The sequence below is a fragment of the Lygodium microphyllum genome, chromosome 24 (genome assembly GCF_053477565.2).
Source record: "Lygodium microphyllum isolate KBCC chromosome 24, Lygodium_microphyllum_v1.1.10, whole genome shotgun sequence".
In the NCBI taxonomy this organism is placed as follows: Eukaryota; Viridiplantae; Streptophyta; class Polypodiopsida; order Schizaeales; family Lygodiaceae; genus Lygodium; species Lygodium microphyllum.
The window spans coordinates 134,156,330-134,178,077 of record NC_141158.1 but is presented as its reverse complement, the minus strand read 5'-3'; the positions used below and the strand labels follow the sequence as shown (position 1 = coordinate 134,178,077).

The following is a 21,748-nucleotide window of genomic DNA, read 5'->3' as shown; positions in this document are numbered from 1 at the left end:
TTTTGGGAAATAATGGCAAATCAGGGAGGAGATGTATTCACCTATGTGTCCAAGGAAGACCGATTGGATGGGAACAATTATTCCCTTTGGTCTTTCATGATGAAGAATGTATTAGTGGCAAAAAATTTGTGGGATTATGTCAGTGGAGAGGAAGCACGACCGGGAGTTGTGGCTCCCGCTACTCCTCCTCCAGGAGGACGTGCAAGAGGGCAACCTCAGCCCCCTCCACCTCAGCCCGCTCAGCCACTTCCCCCAAGAACTGCAGCTCAAAAAACTTGGGATACACGGGATGCACAGGCTATGTCGCTGATTGCATTGGCAGTTCAGCGTTCTATCATTCCTCATATTCGTTCAGCAGCTTCTTCACAAGAAGCTTGGTTGATATTGGAGCAGATGTTTGCAGGAAAGAATGAGACTCGCATCTCTTTCTTGAAGAAAGAGCTAGAGACTCTAAAGATGAATGAGGGTGATTCTATGCAGGATCATCTCAACAAAATTCAGGACTTGCAGGAGCAACTCATGAATGTGGATGAATACTACTCAGATGCGCAGCTGATTTCTACGACATTGAATTCACTGCCTCCCTCTTACTTGGCTTTTCATACTGCCTTGAACCTCACTATGAGGATTTCGACAGAGCCCATCACTTTCATTCAGCTTGTCAGTTTGCTTCTAGAGGAGGAACAAACTAGACGGAACAGTGGTGTGGATGGTATAGCCTCTGAGCAGGCTTTTATGTCAAGGCAGAAGGGTAAAAACAGCCAAGGGAAAAATGCTTCGCAGAGTTCTGGTAGTAGTAACACTTCACAGACAAGTCAGAAACAGGGGGGCACGCAAGCCAAGAAAGGAAAATGCCATTATTGCAAGAAGCCTGGCCACTACATCACTGAGTGCAGGAAGCGCATCGCCAAAGAGAAGAAGAAGGAGTCAGGGATGTCTGTTTCTGCAGCTCCTTCCACTGCTAGTGAGTCCGCGTCCTTTGTTGCAGACAGGGACTATTGTTTTTACACTTGCAGTTATGATGTCTCTTGGGCTGATAGAGCATTTAGCTCTACAGAAGATGCTGACACTTGGTTCTTTGACAGTGGTGCTTCACGGCATATCACATCTCGTAGAGATTTGTTTGCTTCTCTTGGTGCACCTCCCGTTGGGAAGTCTGTTCAGTGTGCTAATAATGCATCATACCCTGTTCGTGGTATTGGGGAGATTCAGCTTACAGCCATTGATGGCTCTATTCTCCGCCTACAGGATGCTTTGTATGTGCCTGGCATTAAGAAGAATCTGCTTTCCATTTCTTCTATGGCACGTTGTGGTTTGCAGGTCACCTTTGATGATGACCGTTGCATGGTCCGTGACAAGGAACACATGACATTGGTCTTGACAGGTTCTCTGTGTCATGGGTTATATGAGTTGGATGCTCTTTCGGTAGATCAGTCTGCATATTTGACATCCACTCTTACTCCTGCTATGTTAGAGGCAGAGTTATGGCATGCTCGTTTGGGGCATGTAAACTATGGCAGCTTGATGCTATTACAGCGTACTCAGATGTTGGATGGATTACCTCTCTTGGAGAGACCTCCTGAGCATTTATGCGAGGGTTGCATTTTGGGCAAAATGCATCGTTTCTCTTTTCCCCGTGATGTTGCTTTTAGAGCAACAGCCAGATTGCAGCTTGTGCATTCGGATGTTTGTGGGCCCATGCAGACACAGTCATTGGGTGGTTGTTACTATTTTGTAACATTTATTGATGACTTTACACGTTTGTGCTGGGTCTACTGCTTGAAAAAGAAGTCAGAAGTGTATGATGCATTTTTGGCTTTCAGTGCACTTGTGGAAACTCAGTCTGGTTGCAAGATTAAGACTCTCCGTTCGGACCGAGGGGGGGAATACATGTCCTCTATGCTGAATTCTTATTTGCAGCAGAAGGGCATTATCCATCAGTACACTACTGCATATACTCCACAGCAGAATGGGGTAGCAGAGAGGAAAAATCGGTCACTCATGGAGATGGCCAGATGTATGCTGAAGGCAAAGAGTTTGCCTCATAGTTTTTGGATGGAAGCCGTCATGTGCGCTTGCCACATTTTGAACAGATGCCCTACCAAGGCCTTGAAAACCGTCACACCTTTTGAGGCTTGGCACAGCCGCAAACCTTCTGTTGGCCACTTCCGTACTTTTGGGTGTCTTGCATATGCCCATATTCCACAGGTACTTCGAAAGAAGTTGGACAACAAGGCTGTAAAATGCATCTTTATGGGATATAGCAGCGAAAGCAAAGGCTACAGACTCTATGATCCCGTGACCAAGAAGGTTTTTGTCAGCAGGGATGTTGTATTTGATGAAAAATCAGAATTATCCTTGGCTGGTTTTGATACATATCAGGCTGCCCGTGATGTCTTTGAAGGGCTGCTGCCCATCACATTTGGTGATTCAGCTGGTACTTCAGCAAATGAACCTAATGTTCAGCCAGCTGCTCCTATGGAACATGCAGTAAATCAGCACATTGCTGAAACTGAAATTCAGCAGGAACTTGTACACAGTCAGGAAGCAAGACAGGTGCCTAGATGGTACACGCAGACTATGAGAGATAGTCATTTGGAAACACCCTTGGCTGGCCGTACTCGAAGGCAAACTCGACTGCATGATTCAGCACATTCCATGGAGTTTGTTATGGCAGCATGTACTCATGATAATGAGGAGCCTGAATGTTTTGAGGATGCACGACATAGTGTGCATTGGATGGCAGCCATGCAAGCTGAATTGGATTCTATTCATAATCATCATACTTGGGATTTGGTGTCTTTGCCAGTTGGCAAGCGTGCCATTGGTACGAAATGGGTCTACAAATTGAAAAGGAATGCAGATGGATCCATAGATAAGTACAAGGCACGGCTGGTAGCTAAAGGCTACGCACAGAAAAAGGGCATTGACTATGAGGAGACCTTTGCTCCTACCTCCCGTATGACGACCATTCGGTCTATGATTGCCTTGGCTGCACATTTTGGTTGGAAAGTGCATCAGCTGGATATAAAGAATGCATTCTTACATGGGGAACTTCAGGAAGAAGTGTATGTACAGCAGCCCATTGGTTTTGCAGTTGAAGGCTCAGAAAATTTAGTATGCAAGCTGAAAAAAGCTCTATATGGTTTGAAACAAGCTCCACGAGCTTGGTACGCAAAGATAGATGCTTTCTTGCTTAGTCAGGGGTTTGTAAACAGCCCATCTGAGTCTACCCTTTATGTACATAAAGAGGGGGGATCCATGCTGATTTTGTGTCTATATGTAGACGACCTTTTGCTCACTGGAACACGTGCTGATCAGATTTCAGCATTCAAAAATAATTTACAGCAAACTTTTGACATGTCTGACTTGGGTATTTTGCACTATTACTTGGGCATCCAGTTTGTACATGATGCTAGAGGCATTGGATTATGTCAGTCAAGGTACATTGGGCAACTTCTTGAGAAGTTTGGCTTACAGGATTGCAAGCCAGTTTGTACACCCATGGAACCTGGGCTCAAACTGTCATTACATGATGACAGTGATTTGTTTGATATCCATACTTATGCTCCAGCAGTGGGATGTCTCATCTATCTATGCCACACTCGGCCAGACATACAGTTTGCCGTTTCAGTTTTGAGCAGGTACATGCATCAGCCTCGTATGTCGCATTGGCAAGCTGTGAAGCGTGTGTTTCGTTACTTGCAGGGTACTAGAGCTCTTGGATTGCTTTATGCCAAGGGGAAACCACTGCAGTTACATGCTTACAGTGACTCTGATTGGGCTGGTGATTTTGATACTCGTCACTCCACTAGTGGCAATTGTTTCTTTCTTGGCTCGTCATGCATTTCTTGGCTTAGCAAGAAACAATCCACTGTTGCCACGTCGTCATGTGAAGCTGAGTACAAGGCAGCCTTCACTACTGCAGTTGAGTGCGTATGGCTTAGACGCTTACTTGCTGATTTGGATGTATCTGTTACGGAGCCTACTCCTTTATATACTGACAGTCAGAGTGCCATTGCAGTGGCACGGAACCCTGTGTTTCATGCTCGCACGAAACACATAGAGATTCACTACCACTTTGTCAGAGAGAGGCTACATGCAGGTGATATCAGCCTTGTCTACTGTCCTACCACCAGCAATGTGGCAGACATCTTCACCAAAGCTCTTCCACGAGACAAATTTGAAGCATTTCGCGATGCTTTGAATTTGACGCCCTTTGGTGGCGGATGATCCTTATACACTTGATCACTCTTCACTCCAGGGGGGTTTGTTGGGTATCTCACACGCCTTACTTACGCCTACGCTCATATGGGAGTGTGCGGGTGATCACTAGGACACTGGGGCACTTTTTACTCTCAGTAGGAGAGGTTTTTTCCCCCAGATTATGTGTACTATTTTGTATGTGCTTGTGGTGCACACTTACGGGCACTTACTGTGTTCGGGTGTGAACAGCCCCTTATAACCCTAAGGTATAAGGGTTATCATTTGTACTTTCAGCTAACACTCTATTCAGTACTATTGCATTGGGTATCGTGCTCAACTCTGTCTCTCACTCTCACACTGTCTACTGCACTTCAGCTGCACCTCGATCCTCTCCCATCTGACATGAACTTCAGCAGCCCAACCCCTTTGCGGTGTTGGGGGGGGTTCTTTGAAGATGGTGTACTGGAGACTTTGGCAGCTAAAGCCTAGGGCCATGTGGCTAAATCCTGCCAAAACTCTTGATCCTTTGTGTTTGTCTAGTCCTAAGATGCCTTTTGCACTCGTCTTGTTGTGCTTACGGGATCCGTTGTTCTTGGTTCATACATGATGGCCTAGAGCCAACTAGAACTTTGTAATCTTGATATATTGTACTTTTTTCATAATCAACATGAAATTACCCATTACCAAAAAAAGAGAGAGGGGGGCATTAACCCCATTTTCATGCTAGACAAGATGAGAAGGCACACCCCCCAAGTCATGGCTAAGACATCAAAAGCTCTAGTCTTGATAGAACTTGTTGCCTTAAGATACTTGGTAATGAGTAGGTGAGAGGAAACTCAAGGCCAACCACCCATGCAAGGATAGATGAAGTATGAAAAGGCTCTTTTTTGTGTGTGAAGGACTGCATGATGAGTAATGGACTCTCTGCAACAATAGGAAGAAGAGCCCCCTTTTAAGGAGATAGGGAATCCAAAAACTTATGAATCATGGCCTCAAATGTTTCTAATGATGAAAGAACGACCATTGATGGTGCAAAAGAAGGTATTTGAGGGTCCAATGGAGCAGAGGCCTAAAAGCTCCCAAATATGTCGTCTCGAAACTAAGTGGAAGAGGGATGGGAAGGAAGGGTATCTAAGATTCATTTAGAGATAAGGAAGGGATTTGCGGGGAGAAACATAGAATTTATACTACAAACATTGTGAGTGACAAACAACTCAAAAACACAGAAGGAGTATGAAGTAATGAATGGTGAACACTAAATCATACTGAATGAATCATGTTGATACAATGGAGTAAGCCTTGAGATGACCATGTCTCTAGGACTGATATTGAGGTGAGCTCTAGAAACCGGTATCAGGGTGGGCATAGTCAAGTCAATGATGCCAATAAGAACTTGAAAGTGACAAGACTGCCATGGCTGATCAGTCCAGCGGGGGGCGGGGGGTGGTTTTGTTTTTTGGGGAGATGTCGAAGAAGACACCGGTGATGAAGGACGGCAATAAAGGGAGCATAATGCAGTCCTCAGGAGCTGTTAATGACCAAGAAACTGATGAAGATGACCTCTAGCATAAATGCAATGATTGCTGAATGAAGAGGCCTGCTGCAGTATGTCTGAGAGCTGCAAAACACGAGGAGTGCTAATGGTGAAGGCCTCCTGAAGAGCAACAGCAGTTGAGCAGCCAGTCTAAGACCAAATGCAGCCTTTTTGATGACGTCAGCTTCTGCCGTTCCTTCCTATCCAACAAAACACAGGGTTTCTGCAATGCACAATGAAAATGGGATGTTGTGCACTTGCTATAAACAGCAGCATAGGCCTGGACTGCACCAAGACAGATTGCCAGTCTGCAGCAGGTGTCATGTCAGCTGCACAGCCAGATCTGCTTTGAAAATGCAGCCTGATCTGATTTGAAAACGCAGCCCGACTGATGGAGAAACAAGATGCCAACAGCACATAAAGCCTCCACGAACTGAGATGTCCTCAGTATCAGGGTGTAGACAGCAGTGGAGAGTGCTGAGTACTGCAATGACCAACCCTATATAAAGGGAAATATTTGGCATTTGTCCTACCATCCAAAGAAAAAAACCAAATAATACAATAAATCCTTTTTAGGGCTGTAATTGGAGACCAAAAATAGGAATTAATGAATTGCAATTATTGCTAATGCACTTAATGACTTTGTTTGTTCAAGAGACTAGCGCCATCTTGGCTAATGATGGTAGGGAGTGCTGAAAATTGTCAAAATCCAGCAACCATGGGTTGTTTTTACCAAAGAAAAGGCATTTCTATTGATAACACCTCAAGTAAAACCCCTCAAGTGTAAAAATTAAACGTACAAAATAAGCTCTGTGAAGAACTGCTAATTACATAAACACAATGGTTGGATAAACAAAATCCAGCAGACTATAATGCCAACCGTATGTGACCCAAAGTGGGAAAAGGTGCCAATGTCAGACGTGCAAACAATAAGCATCTCTCCTTCTCATACACTCAAAGTCACCTTGCAGTCTCTCCATGTTTCAGCGTGTGTAAATAATCTGTGTCCAAATCCTAGAGAGAGTCTTTGTAATAGAAATATCCTGTAGATAGATGGCGCGATTGCACGTCGCAGCCCAAAATGAACCATTCAATAATGCTAAACAAGCCACTACCCCCTAGATTGCTATCATGGTTTCAATTATACCATGGAAGACCATCCTAAGGGCTCTTCTCTACAAGTCATGGGCCATAAGGTAGTCTCATAGGCAATGCCTCTGAGTCTCTTGTGGCTCTCCACATCTGGTAAATACTATAAGAACCCCATCATACCCAAGCCAACTGTCAAGCTCCTACCTCCTATTCACCACATATAACAAGATGTTCCTAGGTCTAAAGCTATCATCCAATCTCCTCCAAAAGTCCTTCAAGAAAAGGATAGAGGTTCTCTTTACCAATTGTGAGCAGCAGCTGGCTCCACTCTGATCCTACCTATCTGTATCATCCTCCCCAACTTGATGGTGTAGCCAAAGAAGACCACATCTGAAGCTACCATCCGATCTCCTTCAAAAATCAGTCAAGAAAGGCATAGAGAAAAACTCTATCTAGACAAATCATGAGTATGTATCCTCCTCCCCAACCTGATGTTGTAGCCAAAAAAGATCACATCAGAAGGTCTATCAAGGAACGAGTCCATTATTGTGTTGCAATCTCTGTACGGGCCCCCTCTAGTAAGCCCAGTGTCTCATCTCTCCATCATGCAAGTAGTTGGGTCTAGGCCAATGTGCCATCTCGTGGCCCCATGATGTACCATTGATCATCTTCTGGGAGCAGCTTATGAACTCTACCTAATTCAAGTCCTCTATCATAAGTTGGCCTTTCTAAAAAGTAAAGGTAAATACTCATCAGTCACTATCACACCCAATAGGATGTCTTCTTGGAGAAGAAAAGTATCGAGGTCCAAGAGCTGCCTATATTGGTCTCCACTCTGGAGGCACTCCCTCCATCACTATCTGTATCATAGCTCTAACACCCCTAAGGCCCAACAGTCTTTGTCCCGAGTCTCCTGCAAATAATCTTGAAAAGGAGGCCACTCTCCCATTGTGGAGGCAACCTTGAGAATCTCCCCCAAGAAAGATACGCCCTTTATCCTAGGGTATGGCCAGGCTCCTAAATGGTGGTCAAAGAGAAGATGCTGCCTCATCTTCTCTTCGACTGTGGTCAATGCTAGTTCATGAATGCCTGATGAGACAGATCTCCAGGATCCAATGATAGAAGCTGTGGATCTGACCTCAAATCCTCTCCCAATGTCTTTGGCCTTGATCTCTTGTCAGATCCAATGAATGCTCAGTTGCCATGGCCCTCTGAGTGCAAGTATAATCCCCAAAGCAGTAGCTTCTTCCATAGCTCCTCACCTATAAGAAGACCCCTAAGAATAAGCTTTACCAATAAGGCTTTGTTTGGCAATCTAGGCTCCCTCTGGATCTCGGCTGAATGATAATATCCCAAGCTACCTTCGCCCTAGATCTAAACTGAATGATGACACCCCAAACAACCTCTGGATTTATAGAGAGGATGATGATAAACCAAACCACCTCTGGATCTAGGCTAAATGGTGACATCTCAAGCTACCTTCGCCCTAGTTGCATTCCCATCTCATGAAAAGGCCTCTGGTGCTTGGTGCAGCAGGTGGCCGAGCAAGTCTATTGCCCCCATCCTGTCCCCCCAAATCTCAAACTAGAGCACTACTACCATTGCAGAGAAAGGGAGGAAAATAGGGGAGAGGGCAGGGGTGTGCAGGGTATGCTCCTTGATAGGCATGTTCTTCTTTGAGATCTGGCACCTGTTGAAAGTCCAATAGAAATCACTATAATTTTACACCAAATTGATCTGTGATGCAAAGCAACATTGTGAATGAATAGAATAAACTGTCCCTGACTTTAGACGGACGCAAGTGTCAAAAGATGATTAGAAAATGGGAAAATGGCCATGAAATGGTCCTCTAACACAAAAGTTCCTTTTTCTTTTCAAAGATTTTCTAAAACTAAAGCCAAGTGATATATTTACTCATCATGAGTATGCGTACATAAAATGTTTTGTTGTCAAATATTTTCTGTTCTCACTGTTTGACGTTACATGATTTGCTTGAGATACTTATATGTAACAGGTTAACAACTGTGTTATCAATTGGCTAACCACATGGCCAGAAGAAGCTTTGCAATCAGTTGCATCAGTTTTCTTAGCTGAAGTGGACATCCCTGAAAAGATGAGAATACCAATCACTAGGCACATGGTCATGGTGCACTTGTCAGTTTGTAAACTATCAACAGAATTCAAACAGAAACTTCGACGACATAATTACGTTACACCAAAAAATTTTCTGGACTTCATTATGAAATATCGGAACTCACTTGCCACTTGTAGAAAAAATAACTCAGACATGTCAGCAAGGCTTGCTGGAGGTCTTGGAAAACTTATCCAGGCAAAACAAGAAGTTGCAGAGATGCAGGTATCTACTACAAACACACTCATCTGGAAGTTTATTCCTTCATGTTCTTTGGGGTAGATAACTAATCTGGATTTTTGTATGACAAAATTTCATATATCCTGTCTGTTTTTTTCCCTTCTGTAAATCCACTTTCCATTCATAATGTACCATTGATAAAACATTGGGAAGACATTGTTGAGCTAAAATATGCATTACTTGCTGATTAGCCTCTTAAACAGCCCCAAAACACACTAAAAATGCTCTTTTAGAGTAAAATCCTAAAACAGGGAGCAGTTCGAGAGAGTTCAGTGGAAACCCTAAAACGGGGAGCGGTTCGAGAAAGTTTAGTGGAAACCCTTATTTTTGGGGCGCCCTTCCACATCTATAAATAGACAGGCTGCCCCCATTCAGCAATTATCCTTGTTTGCAGGTTACACCAGCCCACACACCCTCTATTGCTCTTGGCACCCAATTTCCAACCTACAGCCCGCCTCCATCTGCTGTCCAGCCATCATCGACTACAGCCACATCATCTTCAGCCTGTCCATTGCTGTAGGCGACAGCTCTCAGCTACTGACGACTGCTCCAAACTGTCCCAGACTGCTGTTCAGCCTGCTGTCCATCATCTCCACGGTCAGCCAGCCTGTGTTTTCAGCATTGCAGGCCCTGACACTCTCAGACACTGTTTCAGCCTGCTATTTACAGCAGACTGTGCACAGTTTCCAGCCCCCGATCGGTCGTACACTGCTGTGTTTACCAGTTTCCAGCTTCCAGACTACTGTGTTTTAGTGACCAGCCTGCTGCCATTCACTATTCAGCACTCCTACACTCCGACTGGTGGTCACAGACTCGGGATCCGTCTTTGGTGGACATCACACTCCGACATTGCTCTGCCCTTGAGCACACTGTACACTCTTACATTCATTTACAGCATTCATTCACTTCAGAGTTGTGTTCTCTCTCTCCCTTCTTCTGTTTGTGTTTGAGCTTTGAGTTTTGCGTTTAGGGTTTGAGTTTTGCCCTCTATGTCTATGTCTGTGTCTTTGTGTTTTTGTCATGGTCATACACTCTGTGTGTCCTCAATGCAAACCCTAGCAGTCTTCTTAACATGGTATCAAAGCCGGTGCTCTTGTAAAGACTATCCTGCGGATATTGTTGAGAGCTAGTCTTTGTGCGAGGCACACAATATGACTCATAACCGAATCACAATGTCCCAGACACCTTCTTCTCCAGTTCCTATGATGTCTTATCAGGCTTCTCCATCATTGGAGGCCCTAAGACGGCATTATGGACTCGGTGAGGAGGACGACACTCCACCTTCACCAGATTTCACTAACATGACAGAGGAGGACTTTGAGGAGTACTATCGCAACAAGTACGATGATGTTTACACCCCTCCTACCAATTTTGCTGCCACATCTGGACCAGTTGGTGAGGCTGGCCACCTCTCCAACCATGGAGGACATACGGCATTCGGAACGTTTGGCGATCCATCTTCATCATCTCTGCCAGGTCCAATATCTGGTTTGTACAATTCTTTTGTGTTGCATAATTCAAAACCCTCGCATGTTTCTTCTTTTGAGGTACAGGATCCGGATGGCTTTGCGTATGTGAGCTTCAATAGAGGGGGCTCACGAAGCAGACGAAAATCACGTATATCTACAGATTCTGTTTCATTTGAGCATATCACACACACTTCTCACTTCCCTCCCATCCCACCCTCTTCTATATCACACCTTGATCATCTCTCATCATCTTTCCAAAATCTTGGATTACACTCCACATCTGCTTCACACACCCTAGGGGTTGAATCTACCATCTCCGCTCCTAGCACCTTTTCCTTCTCCACCCCATTCTCTACCTCTTTGCACCATGGTACTTCGTTAGGGGGAATGCACCCTTTACCACAGTGCCTCTCACCTTTCAGCAAAATAGCACACCCATCACTCTTGGGTCGACTGTGATGGGCATCCCCCTCACTATCCCCAGCTTCACATCTCCCATGACCACTCACAGGGGTTTCCATCCTCAGCTTATGGTGCGTCTTCACACTCTCCTTGTGTTACACCTACACAGGGATTCCCATCTTCTGCTCCCCGTATTCCCATCCCACCTCCTTGGGTTCCTCATGTGGCTACCATGCCCATGCCTAGTCAGCCCATCCCTACCTATGGATCCACCTTGCACACTACCCGCATGCCTGGTAGGCACTCTAGGGCCCATTCCCAAGGGTACTTCACTCCCCCATCCTACCCCCACTACACTTTTTCACACTATGCATCTCCGAGCACTACCACTCTTGTTGCAACGGCCAAGAATGCCTTCACGGATAAGACACGTTTTAACGGGTCAAATTTCACTACTTGGTCGAATTTCATGCAACAAGTGCTTAAGTCTCAGGGTCTTTGGGACCTCGTCATTGATCTAGAGCCTATGCCGGACCCTCGACTAGCTCACCCTGACTACATCCGTCAATGGAGAGTCCGCAATGCTACAGCCAATGTTGAGCTGATGCAGGGATTGCTTCCTGAGTTTCACTCTCAGTTGCAGCACTTCCCGCTCGCGTCAGAGCGTTGAAGTCACCTTCTCGACCGCTATGCAGCTCGTGATCGTACTCGGCGCATCAATCTCGACTTTGAGCTTCTCTCTTAAGAAAGGGGATGATCTAAAAGTCAAGCTAGCTGACTATAGGCGGTTACTTGCCGAGTTCGCCACTACTGACTCTCCAAAGTCAGATGACGATCACGTTACATTCTTCTTGAATAAGTTGCCCGCAAAATACTTCAATTTCATTCAACACATCATCTCCCAACCTCGATTGCCAACCTTCTACAAGTTTGAGTGCCAATTCTTGTGTTACGCAAGGCTACATGATCAAGTCCACAAGAAATCGTCATCACGGTCTTATTCAAAGCAGAGGGCGTTGGTTGCTTCTTCTTCGGGAGGGAAAACCACCAGTGGCAAGAACTCGCTAGATGCGAAGGCAAGCCAATCAAAGGGTGACTCCTCTTCCTCCGATGGAACCAAAGAATCAAGACCTATCTGGCTGAAAATCCCTGAGAAAAACCGGTTTTGCACACATCGCCAGAGAGCAGGCCATGTGAACAAGGAGTGTTGCTCCAAGGCCCAAGGTATTCCACCTAAAAAGCCTCAGCAAACCGCTGCGACTTCACAGTCCAGTAGGGCTACGCCTTCCGCTCCTGCCCCATCTGCTCCTCCAACCCCCACAGCGACTGCTGGACATGTGGCACCCGAACAACCTCTGCGGTCATCCTTCTCTACTCCTGAAGGATTGGTTGACTGGTCTGCAGGCTCCAATCCCATTGCACTTCATGCATCTATCTCACCTTCCTCCCCATCTCGTCAGGCGTTCCCTTGGCAGAGCCCTGCTACTGGATGTACGCGATGGTGACCACCTTCTTAGACTAGCATGTCTCTAGGTCCTTTCGAATACCCTAGGTCAATCTAGCATTCATTTTTCGCACTCTTAGAGTCGGGCCCATAGGATTTTTGTCTCTACATTTTAAGTCTTCTGTTGCATTTACTCATACACACATACACATTTGCATCTTTGTACTTGTTCCTTCAATTATCTTTTCATTTTAGTTTTGTTTTATTTTTGGAGCATCTCACTACTGACCTCTGTGATTGCAGACTTTGATCTCCTTTGTAGGTTTTGTTTTCAGTGTAGGGCTAACATGCAGGTTTGCCCAGTCCTATCTAGACTGGAGACTTGGGATGTGCGTCTTTTCTTCATGGTTTAATCATCCTTGGAGTTTTGCTCTTCTACCAGCATGGAGGCTTCCCCTCCCGAGGCGGATCGTACAGCATCTCTCTTGATGCTATCATGGCGGTGACTTCTACCTAGCTCTTCCAGCTAGGATGCTTCCTCCTCCTCTTCATTCCTTATGGTTCTCAATACCACACGAAGACCGACATCAGGCTCCTCTTCCTTCTTCGGCATCTACATCCAAGTTGAGAGGGGGTTCCTATCCTTCTTGGTATTCTACAAGCTTTAGCACTTTGTCTTCGACATCGGCTTCTCCTCCCCTATTATACCTTATCCTTTGCATTACATGATTTCATCATCTTTGTACTAGGGCGCTTGAGCAAGTGAACAATTTTCCCATGAGAGACACTGTCCAAGTGGCACTTGTTACATGAGCATTCTTTAGTATGTAGCATACTTTGCATCTCATTGTGCAGAGCACCACTTGTGCGGATCCTAAGTTGTTTCCACTGGCGGCTGTTGTTACCACACCACCATCCTTCTTCATCACATGGATACCTCCACCTATTTTTCCTCGTCATCGACACCCTGAGTGGATGGGTTAGCTTGTACTGTTTTGTGATGTGTTGGGTATACCCTCCCTACTCCCATCTTCTGGGTCACTATTACTCAATCGGCCGCATCTCATAAAATTTACCACACTTATTCCAAAAAAAAAACACACACACACACACAAAGTTTAATGTGGTTCCATCCGCCTTTATAAGACTTGGTAGGCCACTGGGCAGCCGACATGCACCCTTTGTCCAATGCCCTATCCTCTTTGGGGTGACTACTTGGATTCCCTTGGTAAGATAACCATCGCCTTTGTAGTCTTGGTAGGCCACTAGGCAGCCAACATGCACCCTTTGTCCGATGCCTTGGCTGCTTTGGGGTGGGACACCTTGGGGTACATAAACATCACCATGGCTGGCCTAACCTTTCGGCTCAGTTTTGGGCCTGAGAGGGGGTATTGAGCTAAAATATGCATTACTTGTTGATTAGCCTCTTAAATAGCCCCAAAACACACTAAAAATGCTCTTTTAGAGTAAAATCCTAAAACGGGGACCGGTTCGAGAGAGTTCAGTGGAAACCCTAAAACGGGGAGCGGTTTGAGAAAGTTTAGTGGAAACCCTTATTTTTGGGGCGCTCTTCCACATCTATAAATAGACAAGCTGCCCCCATTCAGCAATTATCCTTGTTTGCAGGTTACACCAGCCCACACACCCTCTGTTGTTGTTGGCGCTCAGTTTCCAACCTGCAACCCGCCTCCATCTGCAATCCAACCATCATCGATTGCAGCCACATCATCTTCAGCCTGTCCATTGCTATAGGCGACAGCTCTCAGCTGCTGGCGACTACTCCAAACCGTCCCAAACTACTGTTCAGCCTGCCGTCCATCATCTCCAGGGTCAGCCAGCTTGCGTTTTCAGCATTGCAGGCCCTGACACTCTCAGACACTGTTTCTGCCTGCTGTTTACAGCAGACTATGCACAGTTTCCAACCCCCGATCAGTGATACACTGCTGTGTTTACCAGTTTCCAACCTCCAGACTGCTGCGTTTTGGTGACCAGCCTGCTGCCATTCACTATTCAGCGCTCCTACACTCCGACTGGTGGTCACAGACTTGGGATCCGTCTTTGGTGGACATCACACTCCGACATTGCTCTACCCTTGAGCACAATGTACACTCTTACATTCATTTACAGCATTCATTCACTTCAGAGTTGTGTTCTCTCTCTCCCTTCTTCTGTTTGTGTTTGAGTTTTGAGTTTTGAGTTTTGCATTTAGGGTTTGAGTTTTGAGTTTTGCGTTTAGGGTTTGAGTTTTGCCCTCTGTGTCTGTGTCTGTGTCTTGTGTTTCTGTCGTGGTCGTACACTCTGTGTGTCCTCAGTGCAAACCCTAGCAATCTTCTTAACAGACATATGTATATATGGTGGTTAACCTGCTCAACTCATACCAATCATACAGGGACTCTCACAAAGATTGGTAGAAGGAAAATAATCTGTCATTCTGAGTTGACTTGGGTTCCTCAGCTGCCTCTGTCTGTCTTTCCCTTACAACTTTCCTTTTGCTTTCTCATGTGTCATTATGCATGAGGTGGCAGCCATACTTTTTATTTGCAGATTTTAGAAGAGCAGAATTAAATGCTAACACTTCGCAGTATGCCTATGAATCCATACATTATTAGAATTTTAATTATATGTTTATAAGTGATACTCATAAGAGTTATTTACTTTCAGCCATTCAATGGTTCATGCGATTAAAATGTCATCCCAAAAAGCGTGCAAATTTCAAGTGTAGGGCCGTCCAATCCATGGGATTTCCATCTTTTCATCACTACCAAGGCATCCTTTGAATCTGCTTTCATGACTCATTTAGACTTTAAGCATCTTGATGACTGAGAATTGAGTCACACTAGCCAAGTTGTAAGCCAGAATTATTGAGAAAACAAAACCCCCTAAAATAAGTTGTCAGCATTCATAGTCAATGATGCTTACATTTCCAAGTTTAATTGATTTGCCTCACCTTAACAGTTCTACTATTTTCGCTTGAGGATTTAGTAATAGGAGTGTTGCATTTATGAATAAAATCCAAGAAAAAGATTTCATTGGGTTAGCTCCATCTATCCTCGTACACTTATCAGTATTCCCCCAAATAAACACTGTGTGATTGCTATACTTTGCCTAGTCACCATATGCAGAAAGACATCATGTGCACGTACAAATATCCATGTGTGCATTTTGTATAGTGGTTGAAGTGCAAACCACATCTTAAGCCAGATGCTAAACATGGTTCCAGCTCCAACATTTCATGCCTAGTTGCATTTGCTTGTCTCTAGGTCACACTGGCAGAAGCAAAAGTCATAGTGGATCAGAAAACTGCGGAATGCAACCAGCTACTAGAAGTTATCAGGTGAGAAAACTGTCGGTTACAAAAAAAATTCGGCTTTGCATTTTGTCACTTATTACAAACCCATATATAACAAAGAATGTTTCTCGGCAAAACAGTAAAAGCACAGCAGAAGTACAACTGAAGCAAAGCTTTGCACAAGAGAAACAAGTAGAGCTTGAGAGGCAAAATGAGACAATCAGCAGAGAGAAAGAAGAGGCTGAGAAGGCACTTGAAGAAGCACTCCCAGCTTTGGAAGCAGCAGCAGAAGCATTAAACAACCTCAAAAAGGAAGAAATTACAGAGATTCGATCTTTTGCTAAGCCTCACATACTTGTTCAAAAGGTGGCACATTAAACTGTAAAGTTCAAAAGAATTAAAAATGCGTATGACCTCATATAAAATCTTGTTCTGCTTCCAGGTATGTGAATGTGTTGTCATTCTTAGAGGTATCAAAGATGTGTCTTGGAAAGGCGCAAAAGCAATGATGGCAGACAACCGATTTTTAGCGACTTTGATGGAGTTTGACAAAGATGCAATAACAGACAAGCAGGTAAACTATAATCACCCTAATCACTGAGTGTCTTTTCTTTCCATATGGCCATGCCTGAGAAAGGAAAACCAGTATATGCTCATTTGCCATAGAAGCAGGAAACGCTCCAAAATGCTTGTTGGAGGTGTCCAAAACTCCAAAAAATGCTCTAGAACCCCTGAAACATGTTTCCCTAGAGGAAATGGCACCACACGGCATTTTTCTTTGGATCCAAAACATTTCTCCTAATGTTCCCTCATCAACCAAGATTTCAAATGCCAAGTGGCAAATTTGCGGAGATTTGCGTGGGTTTAGGCCATGATATGCCCATAGCTTTCTACCGCTTTAAGATACCCATCTTTTGCTTTTCCTCCTTTAGAAATGTCCTATCCCATTCACTCTTTTACACATTTCCCCTTCTTCGCCTGTTCTCTCTCATCCCTTAATGAGGTGGCATTTCTGTTTCCCTCTTCTAAAACACTGCCATTTTCGTTTCGTTTTCCTTTTCTGTTTCTGTTTCTGTTTCATAGTTTCCCTCAACTATATCATTTGCATTACTAGTAGCTCAAATGCCTTGGCCAACCTAGATATGAAGACCTAAGCAATGTTCATCTCTGCTGTTTGCTCAACTGCTTGCAAATCACACCCTTTGGAGCCCTTAAATAACAGATGACTTTATGTGCTCTCTATTCTGTCAGTGATTTATCTGAATCCGTATAACCACCTCTTACAGCCTGTCAGAATGTGGATGCCAAAGTGAATTCTGAATATAATCCAAACGAGCAGGAGACTTAAAAACTGGCACTGTGGGGTCTAGGTTACGAGTGTATATGCTCCAAGAACTATCTTCGGATGTCTTAACATTCCAAACTTGCTGTGTGTATAAACTGAATGGAGCACATGGAAGGCATCCAGATATATCATGTTGCTAAAATATTAAGCACCAGACCCTAACCTTTTGATTCTGGTTCCAGGTTAGGGTATTAAAAACACAGAAATAGAAACCAGAGCCTAACCTTGTGATTTCGATGCCAGATTAGAGCATTAAAAGAGTACTTTAAAGATCCTAAACTCACATTGGACGAGCTTATGAATATATCTACTGCTGGAGCTGGACTTTTGAGGTGGGTCATGGCAATGATGAACTATAACAATATTGCAAAAACAGTTGCACCAAAGCGACAGGCAGTAACTACAGCAGAGAAGAACCTTCGCACTGCCCAGAATGAGCTGGAAAAAATTCAGCAAGAGGTGTGTATTACCTTCCTTGGCAACTCAAAAAGAAAGAAGAAACAGATGCCAAAGCAAAAAACTTAGCAACTGCTCAGCTGCACTGAATAACTTTTGTTTATTTTCAAATGTTTTATTGATCAACTTGAGTAATGCTCATCGCATTCTTTATGTTCAATGATTTAATAGCATAATAGCACTACAAAACATTGTAAGTGCAATTCTAGTATTGTCCACAAACTAAGAATGACACTCCATATTTGGTATACCTGCAGATAGGAGAGTTGTCAAAGCAGCTAGGGCTATTACAAAACCAGTTTGCAACAAACACTGCAGAACAACAAGATCTGAAAAAAAAAGCAGATCTTATGGAGAAAAGACTTGATGCAGCAAAACGCCTGGTAGAAGGACTTGGATCAGAACATGAGAGGTGGTCCAAGGAGGTGGAGGAGCTTTCTGTTGCTCGAGAAAAACTACTGGGAGATTGTTTAATCACTTCCAGCTTTCTTAGGTTGGGAGTGTTTGCTTAACTTCCATGTTCCAGTTGAAATTTAACTAGACAGCAAGTAGCACAGCTGTGTTTAGAACAATAATTAGTCTGACTTTGTATCACATATTTTTTCAGTTACACCGGAGCATTTACCATTGACTTCAGAACACACATGATACGAGATGTATGGCTTTCTGACATCCAAAAGAATGACATTCCCATAACTAGCCCCTTTCGACTGGAAGCTTTATTAACAGATGAGGTTGAGACAAGCAGATGGATTAATGAAGGGCTTCCATCTAATGAGCTTTCAATACAAAATGGCATCCTTACAACACGTGCATCCAGATTCCCTCTTTGTATAGATCCGCAAATGCAGGTCAGCATCTTTTCTTTCTTCGAAAAGAAAGACAACTCAGCCCCCCTACTTCCCTCTCTCACATTCTCAGACTGCAAACCTGAGACAGCAACTGTTTTAGGGATGGCTACGTAGGTCTAAGGATCCGTACAAAAGAGAGTAGACATTGATTTAAAAGGTAAACACACCTTGGTCACATAAAAAAGGAAACGTATGAGAAAATGTCAGCAAGGGCTCATGCTAGGAAACAGAAATGGGTGGGAACATTATTTACTAGAAGTCTGATGTCTACAAGAAAAGTAAAAAGAAAACTAAATCAAGAAGGCCCGTCATTTTGATGCTAAACACTGCCATACAGCCAAGGACCAATTTTTGTTTGAATACATGGAATTAACATCCATGTTTCCAATAATGACCATCATCAGGCAAGCATGGGAACACAAAGATCTGCTCATTACAACAATAAAGAGTATCAAGAGTGCATTAATAGTATCAGGGTGAACCAATTATCATTTCTGGTGAAACAATGTAAGCGAACTGCCCATCAAGGAAATAGGCTGGCAATGTTTGAGAGAGGAACACTGGGGCACCTTAGGTAACAATGTGATAACTCCCACTCTCCACCAATCAGGGGTAATCCCCGCTTCCCAAACATCCTAAAAAATAGAGGTCAAGGGTGGTGTGAGCACATTTGCGTACTTTGCAAAGAATTCATTTATCAGGCAATCCCAACCAAGGCTTTTGTCATTGAGCATAGTGTCGCTAGTTCACCAAGTGCCCATGTAGATAATTAAATGAGTATGCAAATCAAACAGGAAAGTAATTGTGAAACGAGGGTTAATAAACAATCATTAATTAGGCTTTATCTTCAGATATGGAAAATTCACATTAGATAGAATAATAGTGTTTAATTGATAGTCAAAATAACTATCTACCGATTATCTCTTGCTACATGGCTATATACTCAATCTAAATTCCATGGATGAAATTAGCTATCTAAAATATCATTGGAATCTGTTATAGATTGAAGGATCTAAAAACACAGAATTATAATAATCATTGCTTTGTAGATTTCCATAAGACATTTGACATAGTACTCCAAGCACATTCCATGAAGAGATTGCAGGAGATTGGAGTGCTAGAGGCTATGCAGTGGGACATTTATGCATTGTATGAGAGAGTGACAAGCCGTATGCGCATACCTAGAGAGATGTCTGACCGGATTGACAACACCATAGGAGTAAAACAAGGATGTCTACTTTCATCCACACTATTTGGACTATGCATAGATGAGGTGTCCAACTACATTGATAGGGGGAGGTGGAGTTAGAGCTAGCCTAGCAGGAGTGTTAATGCCGATAACTATATGCTGAATATCTTACCCATTTCAGACTCACCGGAGGGCTTGCAGCATCACTTGGATGCACTACATACCTTTTGCAAAGAGAGACATCTCATAGTGAACCTTGGAAAAACCAAAGTCATGATCTTCAACACTTTGGCAACATAGTGACCCGATCTATGTATCAGTTCACATTCAAAGAGATGCAGTGGAGCATGTGAGAGAATATAGAAGAGGAAACAAGGATGCTACACTGCAAATCACGGTTTGGAAGAAAAAGGGCGCTCACAAGACGGTAGTGTGTTCAAGCATCCAAGTGACAAGGGTCCCAAACTTTCATCAGAACATATTGTTGGAGCTACAGTTTATCATTTTTCACTTCACAATCATTGGTCAAAAAAAACTTCGTAAAACATTCAAAAAGATATTAACTGATGAAAGAAAAGCCTATTTTACACCTCGATTTTGTCAAAAATACCGATTCTCTCCTTTTTCTATGACACACAAACAAAATATAGAAAACTTCTTGAACACTGCACTTTACAAGTAATTTGCAAAAACATACATTATAGGTGAAGTTAGTTTTAGCTCATATGAAAGTTACCATCAAACTGAGTGAGTGTGTTTTATATAAATGCTTGCTCTTTTGGACTTCATACATGGTGTTGGTATGCTGGCCGGTTGTGTCTATGCTTACAGGCAATAAATTGGATAAAGAAAAAGGAAGGCAAGCTTCTTGAGGGTCGTGTAAAGACATTCAATGACTCTGACTTCTTGAAGCAGCTTGAGTTAGCAGTTCAGTACGGATTTCCATTTATGTTTGAAAATGTAGATGAGTATATTGATCCAGTTATTGATCCAGTTCTAGAGAAAGCAACTTCTTCTTTGCCGGGAGGACGCAAAACTATCAAACTTGGTGATAAGGACATTGAATGGGTACAGCCTCCAAATATCTTCAAGAATATTGAGAATATCTCCATGTGTCATCCGGTGGTTTCAAACTGTGTGTCCTAAGTGCTTGCTTTCCCTGCACAAAAGGCCACGCTAAGAGCAAAGCACAAAATCAATTTTGGATATTTCAATTAAAAGTAATCTACTGTAGCCTCAAAGTCCAAATACATTGAAAGCAACACATGCCAGCACCAGTGTTGACCTCATCTCCCAATCCCATATACAAATATATCAACTACACATGTGAGGGTTTGAAACCTGTCCCTAGGAGCTTTGACAAAAGAGGTCAAATCAAGCAAATATAAGGAATGACAAGTTCATCATCTCCAATCTACTTCCTCAATAAGTCTGATGGTGATCAACTTCAACCACTCTCTTCTCCAAGTCGATTATGAATCAGCAAAAACCATGCAATGGCATAATGAACAACCTGTAGGGACATGTACTTCAATTTCATCCCCTACTTCAAATGCTTGTGTACACCAACTGGCCCACTTGTAAGTTGGAATGTAGTAAGCAGTCCCCCATGCAATATCAAAATCACCCACTCTTCCATGGAACCTCCAGTGCCCAATATCATACTTTAACAGCTTTAACAATTATGAGCAAGCCATCACCCATAACACTATACTGAAGCTCTCCCAAAGTTGTTTCATCCCTAACATCAGCTTTTTATATCAAAATGGTCCATTTATTGTCCAATGATTGGAATTATTAATGGAAATTCCACCCTTTTGTAGTGAAAAGGCTAGAAGAAACCATATGAAGGACCATCATTAGCCTCCCTTCTTGCTTCTAAAAAGCCACTAGAAGAATGTGTGCACTATCAAAATAACAGTTATGCTCTGATACCATGTCAAAATAAGCAATAGTGTAGAGAGAGAGTAGGGTTTGCAAGGAGTAATACAAAGTGTGTACGGCAAAAACTGAGAGAGAAGAGAAACTCAAAATCACAGGAACACGGTGATGATGCATTGAATCATGCTATGAGAAGAAAAATTGATACAACGAAGCCGA

General features: G+C 43.5%; 1 protein-coding gene across 1 annotated transcript in view; it reads left to right on the top strand.

Moving 5' to 3' along the window:
- Nucleotides 1–21,748, top strand: part of LOC148015682 (dynein-1-alpha heavy chain, flagellar inner arm I1 complex-like) — a 338,732-nt gene that overhangs the window by 281,135 nt on the left and 35,849 nt on the right. The window contains exons 52-59 of the mRNA XM_087665230.1: nucleotides 8,847–9,188; nucleotides 15,779–15,852; nucleotides 15,948–16,173; nucleotides 16,250–16,381; nucleotides 17,396–17,611; nucleotides 17,866–18,101; nucleotides 18,216–18,459; nucleotides 20,480–20,716. Of these exons, the coding sequence (XP_087521356.1) occupies nucleotides 8,847–9,188; nucleotides 15,779–15,852; nucleotides 15,948–16,173; nucleotides 16,250–16,381; nucleotides 17,396–17,611; nucleotides 17,866–18,101; nucleotides 18,216–18,459; nucleotides 20,480–20,716 (1,707 nt within the window). The remainder of the gene's footprint in view (nucleotides 1–8,846; nucleotides 9,189–15,778; nucleotides 15,853–15,947; nucleotides 16,174–16,249; nucleotides 16,382–17,395; nucleotides 17,612–17,865; nucleotides 18,102–18,215; nucleotides 18,460–20,479; nucleotides 20,717–21,748) is intronic.